General features: G+C 40.2%; 1 protein-coding gene across 1 annotated transcript in view; it reads right to left on the bottom strand.

The window, feature by feature from the left end:
* pappa2 (pappalysin 2) overlaps positions 1-13,467 on the bottom strand; it is a 99,493-nt gene that overhangs the window by 30,392 nt on the left and 55,634 nt on the right. The window contains exons 15-23 of the mRNA XM_042497715.1: positions 13,190-13,303; positions 11,066-11,201; positions 10,748-10,922; positions 9,312-9,377; positions 9,128-9,224; positions 8,396-8,573; positions 3,955-4,168; positions 1,643-1,811; positions 368-500 (exon numbers count right to left, since the gene is read on the bottom strand). Of these exons, the coding sequence (XP_042353649.1) occupies positions 368-500; positions 1,643-1,811; positions 3,955-4,168; positions 8,396-8,573; positions 9,128-9,224; positions 9,312-9,377; positions 10,748-10,922; positions 11,066-11,201; positions 13,190-13,303 (1,282 nt within the window). The remainder of the gene's footprint in view (positions 1-367; positions 501-1,642; positions 1,812-3,954; positions 4,169-8,395; positions 8,574-9,127; positions 9,225-9,311; positions 9,378-10,747; positions 10,923-11,065; positions 11,202-13,189; positions 13,304-13,467) is intronic.

Here is a 13,467-nt window from a genome sequence, read left to right as displayed (position 1 = left end):
TGTGACAAGAAGCTTTTTAATGGCTGTATAAATAATACATGACTACTTTCTACTAAACCTTGAACACTGTACTTAAGTATTTGATCATGTGTGAGCTGGTCAGTGACTCAAATATAAACCAAAGAATATCAATAGAAAAGAAGGAATAAGTGTGAGAAGAGAAAAAGCATTAGTGTTGACAAAAAGATGCTCCGTTGCCAATGATTGCTTTGTGTGCTCAGTCGAGTAGTGTGTAACCAGACAAGCCAAAGCCCAGGCAGGCTACTGTGTATGGCTTTATTTTGTTTGACAGGGGGAAGAGAATATAATCAGGACTGTTTATTTTTGATGGATTACACCCTCATCCCTGAAGGAAGGTTACACTCACCGACATCCATCCCCTGGTCACAGCTGTACTCCACAGAGTTGAGATCAGGAGGAGGAGAGCATGATCCTTGGAGCTTGGAGCACATAGTGAACTCTGAAGTCCAGTCACCCTCCTTAGTGCAGCGAATCTCCCTCTGGAAGCAAACGCAGATACCAAAATTCATTGTGGTCATCAATGAAGTATATGAGGCCTACACTTTTGCCACAGACAGCTCAACAGAAACATTTTGGGAAAACATTCATTTAGTCAGTTTAGTTCCAATCATAACTTGGTAGTCTATTATTATTTTTTCTTGCTCTGAATTGAAATTACATCCTTTTTTAATGAAAAACGCTTTAAATGCTTTTATCCCATAATCTTTTTAACACACATACTAAATGTGGTTTCAATAAAGTGATGGCGCCCAGAAATTTAAAGCATCATTCTCTGGAGAAAATATATTATGTTGTACAACTGCTTTGACCGTGCCTGGGGAAACTTGGTTGAAGTGTGCATTTTTTAAATACAAATACACGCAGCCAATGCTTAATTTATGCCACTGGATTTTTCGAAAAAGTGATTCCTCTCGAAGTCCGGAGCAAAAAAACACTACCGTAATGCAGCAACATGAACATGACAAGGTGTCAGTGCTGCATGAGTGCAGCTAAAGCCACAGCTGCTGGGCATGCACTTAATGTGGTGTCCGTTGTCTTGACAGGAACGGCTGCAAGGGATCATGTCCAACTCTTTGACTTTAAAAATGCAGATTTAGAGCACTTCTGTGCTGCAGTCTGTTTTATGTTCAAGATTGTTGGTCTTGAAATATATTGATGACCAAGTTTAATCACATCCAGCATAGGGGACTCAAATGTCTCACCCTGTTCAACTGAAAATAGACTTGATGGGCACATGACTGTGTTGATAAAGATGTTGGTAATGAGGGCTGGTACCGATTATTAGTAGTTAATGAGACTGATATATTGGAACCAATATGCAATAACAATAAAAATGAAAATTTTTCTGTCAATATTTAGAATTTGAGGTTTTACAAAATAAAAGTTCCTTCCATGCTGACAATTTCTTTGGACTTTTTGATTAATCAATTTTATCAATATAAAACGCTGATACAGATAATCGGCAAAATGCCAACTATCAGCCCCAATAACTGTAATATGTAATTATGTAATGTATATGTAATTTTAGGGGACACTGCAAAACTACTCCATCTGTTGTTAGGTATGAGGATGTGGTTTCTCTTTGACCTGAGGAATAGATGGACAGCTGTTGAAGTCTTACATTTTCTGTAGCATCTGGGCACTGCAGGGTGCAGACGGTGTCGTAGTACAGGCCGTTGGTGCAGGTGTACATGCCCTGGAACACATCAGGCAGGGCTGGGCAGGATATCGGCTCACAGTTAGTTTCTTCCCAATGCCCACCCTCCTGGCACTCCAACTTGAAATACTTTCTAGAGACAAGAGAGTAAATTATAGTATCTCTATGTAATCTCAATTCTGAGCAAAACATTTTTTAATGTTTAAATTACATTCAAAGAGTTCAAAATAGTTCTTAGTTGCAAGCAGCAAAAAACTGTTTTGAGGCCAGACATTATTGTCACATTTTTTGGGGTTTTATTGGAGTTTTGAGTTCGTCATTGCTAGTTCATTGATTCATTCATGATTAAGATATAATGCATGCATTTCATGGCACATTCAGGCCACGCAAAATGTTTCTAAGGGCCACCATTGATTTGTCCATGGAACAAAAGTTCTAGAAACATTTTAAGGCCCTAGAAATGCGTCAAAATCCTGTTAACATGCTGAAATTCTGGTGCTAAAAAATGAGAAATATAACAAAAATCCTAGAAACATCCTAAAATCCTGGAAATGTAATAAAATCCCTAAAGCATCCTTAAATCCTAGAAATGTCCTAATCCTATAAAGGTCCTAGAATCCAAGAAATGTTCTAAAATCTGAAAAATGTCCTAAAATCTGAAAAATGTCCTAAAATCCTAGAAAGTCCCTAAGATCCCAGAAACATCCTAAATTCCAAGATATGTCGTCAAATCCTCGGAACATCCTAACATCTTAAAATTCTCCTTAGGTCCTAGAAATGTCCTCAAATCGTAGAAACACGTATGTGGCTTCTGCAACCGGCCCCTGTCATTTTGCAAAAGAGGCCCCCAAGCATGCGGTGATCATCCTTATTGTATTGAGTGGACACATTTATTAAAGAAACACTTGTGTTGAGATTTATTATAAACAAACTCACTGTAGAACCACATGCACTCCATAGCCCCACTCACCTTCTCCACTGTCCCATTTTATTTTTATTGTTTCAATAACAAACACAGAGTGCAGAAAAAAAAAAAAGAAAAAAAATCACATCTCCGGTGTGATGCAGTAGAGTGTAAATGCAACAGTATGTGTTACGATATAAATTTATGTGGGTGCATGTGTAAAAGGTAAGGCTGAAAGTCCTGTTTAAAGCTCTTTAATAACTACTGCTGTTCACTCTCACATGTTGGACCAATAAAGCATCGGGGGTTATTAAAATGTTTACACATATATGTTTGAGAAAGCGTAACTCATAAAGATGCACAGCTGCAAATGGATTTTTACATCAGATACCTTTTTACCGTATTTGGTGGAAACTTAATGTATACAGAACTATAAAATGTATATTTATTACCGCCCTGGTTTGATAGTAAAAGTCAGCCTATTTGATACACTGTATTTTTTTTACTACAATTCAAAACAGCAGGGAAAATGTAGCGTTACCGTATACGACTACACTGATGAAATGTGTGACGAAAGATAGCTGACTCCATCTGAAGCAGGATGTAAACTTACCCTAGAGGCTGCGTCTCCTATTGGAAAACCCTCATTAACAGCATGTGAACTGTGTTCAGTAATGAGCAGTTACCCAGTGATTACAATTGGCTAAGTAATGACGAGGCCCTGTTAGCTGCGGTACGTGTTTTATTGGACCCTGATGTGAGCTTGCTCTGAAACAGAATGCTGTTTCGTTGATGATGGAGTGAAAAACGCCTCTTTAAATTTCTACCTTTTGAAATTTAGACTTTGCCCTTGAGGTTTGGGTACTCATACTGTTTGCTTAAAATACCTACGTCAAAACTGATAAATAAAATCTCAATTTTATCAAACAGTGCGTAATGGGAATCTTGTAAAATAAAGGAAAAGAAGGAATTTCCTCCATTACGCAGGGAGGCATATGTGATAAAACACTGCATTTACTTTGGTCTGCTGTCTACACAGATTTACTGATATTTAAAGGCATTGCACAACCCATAATATCTGATCCATTGTTCTTGCTGGGCTTTTTATGTCTTTGTACATAAAAAGAAATAAAATACCTGAAAGAATAAATCTCAATGATAATTTAAGGTGTCAATCAGAAGAGAGAGCTTACTGGAACAAGATAAAAGATAAGATTATACAGATGATTCAAAGATGATTCAAAGTGTCATATGCTGCTATAAATACATACATTATCTCATATAAGTGATGCTAGTATAGATGACCATCCAAACCCAGTCAGCTGTAGCACTACTCTGTCCACTGAGCTGCCAAAAATCCCAAAACACTCACCTTGGTGTCTTCTTTTTGAGGCTCCCCATTACATAGAAGCCTGGGTTGCATTTGTAACGGCAGACAGAGCCAACATCGTGCCCCGAAGCCAGACAGTCCGCTGTTAGCAGCTTGGCATCGGGTATGTTTGGAACCTCTGGACACTCGATCTTGCAGTAGGCCTCTGGGAAAGACCACAGGCCGTCCTCCAAACACACCAACCTGTCACTGTCACCTGAGGAGCAGAGAGGGATGTTTCAATTCAACAGGATTTTAGAGTACAGCTGGACAGAGGAAGAAAAATACACTTTGTGAACAATATTCTATTTTTCTATTTCCCCATTATTTTGAACCTGCATAAATCCATATTAATGCACTGAATTTGTTTTGCATTATATTTATCGTTAGTGATGTTGCTTCGTAATGCTGTTTTCATTGATATGGCAGCAGGATCTTCATAGAATCTTCTTTCCACCTCTCTTCGTCCGGCGATTTCGTTTTGTTTCTCCCATGTGGTCTGACTGGCCGCTCAGCATATGCCTTTGATTGGTGGAGATCCTCTCGTAGTCTGCTACATTGAGTCCAAAAACTCACACAACTTTTTCCATTGAAGAAAAATAAAACAAAAAAGTAGCAAGGAGGAGGAGCTACTGTCTGCTGCATCTACATGCACCATCATCGTCATAACAACCATGTGAATGCAAGAAGAGAAATAGAGTTATTTCGAGTGAGATTTCACTTTTGGACAGATCTGACTTCACCTCTACAAAATTTAGCCAGCTCTTGAATCAGAGTGCGTGATTGAACATGACTATTCCTGAGACTACATAACATTTGCTAAAGAGAGACTGGGCCTGAGTGTGAGCGAGCAATTGAACCACAAAGGGGAAACAACAAGCATGTCTCTTGGTGGTTTAACTTCTTTTTCCTTAAAAAACAAAGTATAGTGTAACTACACTGAGTAGAAAAGAGTAATAAAGTCACCTAACTGACTTTATAACCTTATGTACAGAGGCCACAGAAAGTCAAAATAAACTAATAGCCAAAATATGACAGCAATAATGCTGCAAATATGTAAACAAAGCAAAGACAAAAACACACAAACCCCAAAAACAAATGTAATAGAAAAATGCTGCATATCTAGGCAACACAATGAAAGTTCCCCCAGCCTCTAGGTGGAGCATTATGTGGAACAACTTGACTTTTGACCCCTAGTCCTTTGCACTATTACATAAAAGGCAAAACACCCTTACAAAATTATTTAAAACATTTAAAAAAAAAATAAATTAATAATTATAATACAATAACAAAATACATGGATGATCAGTGCTGCTTATATATCATTGAGCCCATAGAGCACGTGCACTGGAGATTTCCACCAGCCCAGACGGCTACTTCAAGTTTGGCACTCTGCTAAATTGAATGAAGATAAAATTATTTAATCTTGCGACTCTTCTGGACTTTTCAATTGTTACCGGACCAAATGGATCAAATTCTGATAGTGAGATGAGTTATTTTGTGGTTGTGATGCTCAAAAAAAATGTATCCACATATTTACAGACATCTCTTTCCCAATGTAAGTCTATGAGAAAAAGTCTTTCTGGGCTCAATGGCATCATGTGACAGATCTAGAAGTTGTAATTCCACTGTTTGGTTGCTACAAAAATTGGTTTTAAGGCCCAGGGCACTTCCGGGGGGCCTGATTTACAAAGCTAGCCTTTGCTTACAATTGGTCGACAGGGGTTTTGGCAGGAACTCCTCCTCCACAGATGTCACTACTGCACAGTCTCTGGCTCTGAATGACATCACCAGCTTAAGATGGCAACTGCCGTATCTGCAATATTTTAGTTTCACTTAAGTGTAGCAGAGATAAGTGGCAGCGCATCATCCATCTTTATATACAGTCCATGGGTCGTACCAGACTAAGTGTTGTGGTACCACCAAAACCCGTGAGTGTGTTGAGGTGAGCGAGGGTTCATTTCATTGCTCATGAAAGAGAATGAGTCCATGATTCTTTCATTTAAAGTCTGGATAGCCTTTTAGCCTTACTAAAACATCCATTTATAAGGGCTGTATGTTCTGTACTATACCACTCAAACACAAAGAGGTACATGAGAAAAGCACACGGAGGTCTACAGCGTGGATTCATTTTGGTCCCACTAAACATTCTGCTTTGGTTTCATGGCTCTATACAGTTATGGGAAGAGGGAGACTATATCTTCAACGTTGCCCAAAGCTAATATTTTCAATGTATGGCCTCACATGAAGCATATGAGTGTTGGTATGTGTGGAGAATCATAACACCCTAAACCTTTCCCAATTTTTAATGGGTCTATAAAATGTAATGAATCTTTAACATGGCATCACATTTTTATAAGCTATTTAAACATTGTGCTGCACTGTGATGATCAAAATCCATTGCAGCTGTACTACCGTGTATCCCTGTGAACTGTAGCGTGTTCTCACTGCTGAGTGACGCATGATGGCCTTCGAACATATTTCACTAAACCAAAAGCCACAAATAGAATTATTTCTGTGCAATCTGTATTTAGATCATGAATACGTGGGTCTTACTGCTGACTCTACCACGACATTTGAGCGTTCACTGTGGCTTTCCGACCACAAACAAGTGTGTGGACATCACGCTTGTTCCATCTAATCACTTCAAGAAGCATGCTGTGTTGCATAACTTGCAAAGAAGTGGTGATGCTTTTTTGCTTTAGTGCTTAACTATGAATATCTGCATGTGTGGTGGTGCTCCCAATTACGGCTGCCACGGGTTAAATTTGTTCTGACTAATTATGGTGCAAGTCCTGTTTTTATAAACATTGTTGACATCTGAGTAGAGGGCTGTGTGTGTTAAGGTAACAGGAATACGCCATGGTTATGTTTTTATCGGTGTTTGCCCTGGATTTCAGCAGCAATCCGCACTTTTAAAGGCCATAAAGCAAACAGAAGCACTGTGAGGAGTGAAGCTCACTGAGAGAAGACATGGTTGTGATTTTTGTAAATGGCATTTCCACTGTGATTTTATTGCAGCTCTGTGGATTAGCTTTCCTTGTCTAAGCTGTTTTTCAAACTAATTTGTTTTAAACACTGTCTTTAACTCTAACAGGATGCGCACTGTTAAAATAAACAGGCCTCCAATTTTAAACTGTAATTGGGTAAAATCAAGGTTTAATGTCCATTTCATTTTATGGACTGTAAGTAGTGGAAGCATCTTGCTGTGGTTTGACTTCACTAACCTGAGCTTTAAGTGTCAGAAGGTGGCTCGTAACCATTCATTAAACTCTGTTTTATTGAATAATTGCAGCCACATTGTTGACCTCTATCATTCAGTAATGTGAGTAATTATGAGAAATTCAAGAAGTGTGTTTGTCAAATCAGGCTCTTTTAATTCTTAATGGCTTTTTTATCAGTTTGATTGAGACTTATTGAATTTCACTTGACCTCACTGAGAGCAGCAGCAAAAAAGTAATAGCGGTATCATAATCTTGAGGCATTAAGGCAATTTTTTTGAAAAATTCTGAAAGTGCATAATTCATTGATATCCAACCAAAGCAATGCAAACTTGAAATGATCTAGACATTACCTGCAGGAGCTGTATGTGAGAACTAAAGTAAGTTTCTGAGAAAGTTGGATTGGGCATTAAACAGACTTCATGCTGCCAGCTCCTGAGTATAAAGTCCATGTTGAACTGGAATGATAACGAGATTTAGGAACTTTTGTCTTTAAGGGCTGAAGGGCTACCCCCACACCACCCCTCAGTTAAACCAGACAAGCAGATTTACAGTAGGTGAGAATGCTTCTGACACAACAATCTCCTGTTGTGTGTAACATGCGGAGAAGGAAAACCAAATGCAAATCCTGCGATGGTGAAGGAATGGCCTACCTTATTCTGCCTCTGATTGTTGGCTATTTAAGTAGTTAATTTTTAAGAGTAAAAAAGCATATAATACAAGAGGCCTTTCCTTTTAGTCCGGTGCTCCATCGCCTCAGTGAGCTTTTCTACCTCATTTCAAAGCACTATCCATTTAGAGGTGGTGAAATTTGAATGTTTTGCAATGTGCATGTCTTGACTTTTACTTAATTTTCTGTTGGCTTTGCTGTCAGACTGTCGGACAGCTACAGTAACATGTCGGAGCATGCCCACCTTTCAACCTCGAGTCTCCACTGGTTCCTGGCCCTCTGCGCTGCACACCAGCCGGGTCTGGTGGGAGCTAACTGTTAGTAGCTAGTGGCGCCGTGCTCATTCTGTGATTACAACCGGCAAAGCCATCCCAGTGCCGAAATGCGTTGCTGCAGAAACACTGTGATGACCCTTGAATCTCCCCCTAGCTCGCCCCGGCGATTAAGTGACTAGTCCAAAGTTCATATGAGAAAATAGCCAGAGAATATGCTACTAATAGACAAGGCAAGACTAGAACTAGAATGGAACAGAAAAGACAAACTCACTGCTTACCTTGTAGTATAGCTGGTGCTCCACAGGTGAAGGAGCATTGTTTGCCAAAGGTGGTTCCCCAAGGGCAGCTGAATATGGCGTGGTAGACATGAGACTGATCGGGCAGGCCGCAGTCTACAGGCTGACAGCTTACTACGCGATCCCACGAACCATGGAAACACTGCAGGTGCATTTCTCTCTGGAAATAAAGAAAGAGAGAAAGAAAAACAAACAGACAGTGCCAATCAAATCCTCATTGTAGTTAAAAATATAACCACAAAATAACCAAAAAAAGTACAACTAATCTAAATGACCCTTTGTAATCTTTAGAAGTGAATTTGTTGATTTGATCCCTTTTACACATCTTTTACACTTTATACCTTTACCCATATGATTCCTTAAATTCTGTCTGAATTTTGGAGACAATTTCTTGGACGTCCTCTTTAACATGCCGTGTCATCTGTGAAACTGAGAACATAGAATCTGTTTGCTTTCCCTCGTCACTCATAGGAGGTGTAATTGAGTTACCCCACTTTTTTGGAAGCAAAAGTGGATACGACCACAAATGTTCAGTGAGTAAAATAAACCAAAATGTTACAAGTAGTGGAGCAAATGATTGCAGTACCACTCTAGAATTTGTGAGCAGTAAAGAGTAAAAGTGTCTGTCGATGTCGCCTTGTTACTCAACACCCACCCATCACTTTCTTGCATAGTATACATTGTATGATGTTTCAACAGTGCAACATAGTGTACCTGGTATGGTGGGGTTCCCCTGCTGTTGAGGACGGAGACACTGAACCCACGGTGACACTGAACGGAGCAGTGAGAGGACTCCCCTCCTCCTGTACACCTACAGAGACACACTGATATATGGATAGTTCTTTTGTTTGGTGCTTCAGCTCTCTGATTGTTCAGTGTTTCATTCCAGTGGGTTTACCTGACATGTGCGTGCTCTAACTGAGGAGGACTGCAGCTGTCCATCTGACACGGCTGCCGCAAACAGCTATTTCAGGGACGGAGGGAGAAAGGGAGAGGGAGAAGGCGAGAGATGAGAGGCTGGGAGAAACAGAGGAAGCAACTAGGAGGCCTAAACTGAGTGTTGTGTTTGGGAAAGCAAATTAAGTAAGATTAAAGGAATACTCCAAGGGTTTGGGAGGCTGTCAATTGAGGAATTTATCTGTTATGGTTACAGTTCAGCATGCTGTAGCAACCTTTTTTTTATCCTATGTGTGTGTCCCCTTTTTTATCATTCTGTGTCCCCTCTCTAAATTCAGATGTTTTTTCGGGTGTGTGAATGCAGGGTTAGCTAAACTCTAAATTCTCAGCATCACTTCGTTACATTTGAGTGGTGGTGTGGCCAATCCATTTGTCGATCCAGTCAAAGCTGATCAGATTAGATCAATGGATGAGTGGAGGAGGTAAGTTTGTAAAACTTTTTAAGATCCAGCGCAATTAACGATTAAGTTTCACTGCGACGGTCATTCTGCTGCTCCATTTGTGCCCAGAGTACGTTCTGCGCTCCAAGAGTGAGGTGCAATGAATAACCGAATGGTATATATTCTACTACCAATCCTAGTGAAGGCTCCAGCTCAGAAAATATTGATACCATATGTGGTGGAAGATTTTTTATCATGGCGGGCGTCAGCAAATAAATTATTGTCTAGTGTAGTGTCCACTGCGCGAAGGTGCACGAGAAAACGTGACAAGATATTTTGCGCTTGGTGTGAGGGCTCTGCATGTTGTCAGTCAACGTATCAAACCTCAGCCAGAATGAACTGAGGTTCTCTGTAACTAGCTCCTCATCTCTGCATGAGCCTAGCAGCTCAATAAGCACAACACTAGCTAGAGCTCTCATTGAATGGTTGAGTTGCATTGTGGGAAATGTAGGCAGCAGGTTTTGTTGAGGAAGAAGAATGTATGGAATAGAAATGGCGATATCTGTGATTGTGCTGCTTCGCATTCCATTCTTTTTAAACTGTCCATCATAAGTCTGGTCAATAATATAATAATATTAATGAATGAATGAATATTGAAATAATAATATCATATTATTTTATTATATTCAATAATGATATTTTATAAGCTACACTAACACAGTTGTGTTTTTATAACTGATGTGTCAAACTCCCAGATGCATGGACATATTCCTTTAATCATCTTTAATTTAGACATTGCTTCATGTTTGAACTTAGATGCTAAGTTTTTTATGGCTTAAATGAGAACATTAAATATCTATTTGTATTCAATATTATGAGATGTGTTCATATAGCCCCTTTAAAGGAACTGTATGAAACACTTACTGCAGTGTGTGTGAAGGCATGCGTGTGTGTGTTAAGTAGGTAGTTGTGGGAAAGCCCACCCTCTGATGCGCACCCGGTCAGGGCGAAGGTGCTGAAGTGGCAGGAGGTCCTCAGGGCCACGCCTCCCACTGCCACATAGGGGGAGGAGAAGAGGAGAATAACAGAGGCGGTGATGAAGAAGGGTCGAGAGAGGTCGTGGGTCACATTCACCACCAGCGGATTCCGATGGCATGAGAGGTCATGTGTGCCTGGGCAGATGGAAAAGTTTCAAGTAGTCCTTTAGCTTCTAACCTTACTGCTTGTTTATACTGTACTTTATTGCCTTTACATATGGCATTATCTTACTTTAAAAACTGCACAATACGTATAAATCAATACCAGTAAAAAGCACCTAGTGAGTGGTTCTTGCCAGTAGTATCAGACAGGAGGATGGTGGCTGTCCTCCGACACTGCTCCTCAGACCACGACCCATCTGAAGCCAGGTACACCATCACAGAGGCTGCCACTCCAGGATGGGCAAATCCCACCTGGATCAATAATCATTTCAAAGACACAAAGAAAGAAAAATGTCGACCTAAGGCTTTCAAAAGATATCCGAATTCTGAGTTGGGTAGGGCTCTACAACTAAGGGCTCTTCATGTTTGTCCTTGTAACTGTACTAGTGACAAGGACTACTCCTGGTTGGACAGTGACCTGCACAGTGTGTGCTGGAGCTTTGGAGGATTGTGTGAAGCTCCTGGTGGCAGGTGAAAAGCGCCTATTAATGCATTGTGTCATGGCAGCCACACGTCTGTGTGCAGTTGTACACAGGTGTTAGCAATGACAAGAATTTGGAGGTGGATGTGGATGCTGTAGCACGTCTTAACCAATGCATGTGCTCCTGCATTATGCTGGAGAGCCGATGCGGTAGTTGTGACTTAAATCTAATGTGACTGCTGAGATTCCAAGTTCACCCTGGCCTTTGTTTCCTGTGATGGAAGTTCTACTTTTCACAGCCACCTGTCAGGCCTACAGACTGTGAGTGTTTTATACTCAAAAGATGGATTTTGGAGTATCACTTTTGGAAAATGTGGAAGGGTTTCCAAATGAAGAAGCAGAACTGTTAAATGAGACTGAGGCCTTTTTAGAGAGCTGGCAGAGATGGATATGATGGGAACACTTTTGAGATAGAGTGGAGACTGGATATTTAGAGCGAAGGAGACCTTTCAGAGATAGAAAGAACACTTCAAGGGAAAAGAGGTGTTTCGGGGAGAGCTGGCAGAAATGGGTGTTATCATGAAGGCTTTTCAGAGGGTGAAAGAGTCTTTAGGGTGAAGGCGGCCTTCCAGAGAGGTAACAGACGTGTGTCTGATAAAGAGGGCATCCATAAAGGAAGCAGGGGATGGAAAGATGAGTCATTCAACAACGAAGTGGAAATGATGAGGAGAAAGAAAATGAATGAATGTGTGCAAGGGAGGAAAGAGGCATGACTGTTAAGGACCCTATAATCCAGAGCGCGACGGACAAGGTTTTGAAGTTATCACTCAAATCAACAGCTTGCCTACGCTTAGTCTGGACCTGCAGAGCTGATTGTGGGAACTGTGGCTGTGGAAAGAGTAAATAATGCAAAACGTCTAAATATGAGAACCAGACACAGGCCTGGAATGGAAAGCCAGGTCCAAATACAGTGCAGTACACAAACACACGGACACATAGACATCTGTGTTGGCTGGAGAATAATGGTGCTGCGAAGATAAGCAAGGCAATTAGGCATGCGAATCATGCCTGATTGCTTTTGTAATTTTCTGCCGACACTGGCTTTGACTACAAATGCAAAAGTCATCAAATCTAAATGTCATTTTCTAATCACAAATAAACTATTAGTTAATGATATTTAATGTTTGAGACTCACTTTTAAATGATTAAAAACATCAGATAATTAACTTTTTTTTTGTTGCTTTGCATTTTCCGGAGCCAAAGTAAATTATAATTATACATTATTTATTCATTATGATCTATTTATGATTACAAAATTACTATTATTCCTTCAGATGCCAGTATTTGAATAACTTGTGAGCATTTTAAGCACTAATTATGAATGATGAGTTAACACTTCCATGATGAGTTAACTCAGTCATTATTGAAGGATTTTGATGATTAGTGCGCGCTGGGTAAAAAATAGCACAAGTGCAAATAGAGAATAAGTAGAGGCTTAGTCATGATACTGTAATCATCTACAGATAATTAGTACTCATAATTCAAAGTTGTCCTGGAAAATGAGTTATTAATGTAAAAAATGAATCGTATGAATAATACAGTTGTTGGAACATTAGGAATGTGTGCGTGTGTGGACGTTTAAAGCCAGCAGACTGTGGAAGAGGTCCTTCAACCCCATTTATAAAAAGTATTGGAAAGTGCTGGAAGCTGTTGAAGACAGAGTAGCCACCCACAGTCATTCAGTGGAGGAGAAAACAGATACAGTATTTTCGCGAACACACACACACACACACATACATATACACAAACACACACGTACCTTGAGCCAAAATGAATGTTCCAGGTCATTATTTGTGTCGGACTGGGCTGTGCATGGGGACCAGGTGCCTGTGGGCACTTTCTCACTCACCTCCAGGTGCTGATACCTGCAGAGCTTCACACAGAACAAAGCAAACACACAATGCTCAACATGTTCTCATCCCAAATTGTCACATGTTGCCGCTTTGCAGTGGACTGTTGCACCTACGTTACTAGGTGTCCGTCTGCATCTGATATTTATGCTCCAGGATGCTGCTAATGTAATGTCAACAAAAGCAC

Source organism: Plectropomus leopardus, chromosome 12, assembly GCF_008729295.1.
Source record: "Plectropomus leopardus isolate mb chromosome 12, YSFRI_Pleo_2.0, whole genome shotgun sequence".
NCBI classification, from domain to species: domain Eukaryota; kingdom Metazoa; phylum Chordata; class Actinopteri; order Perciformes; family Serranidae; genus Plectropomus; species Plectropomus leopardus.
The sequence above is the reverse complement of the archived record's forward strand: the minus strand, read 5'-3'. Positions and strand labels throughout refer to the sequence as shown.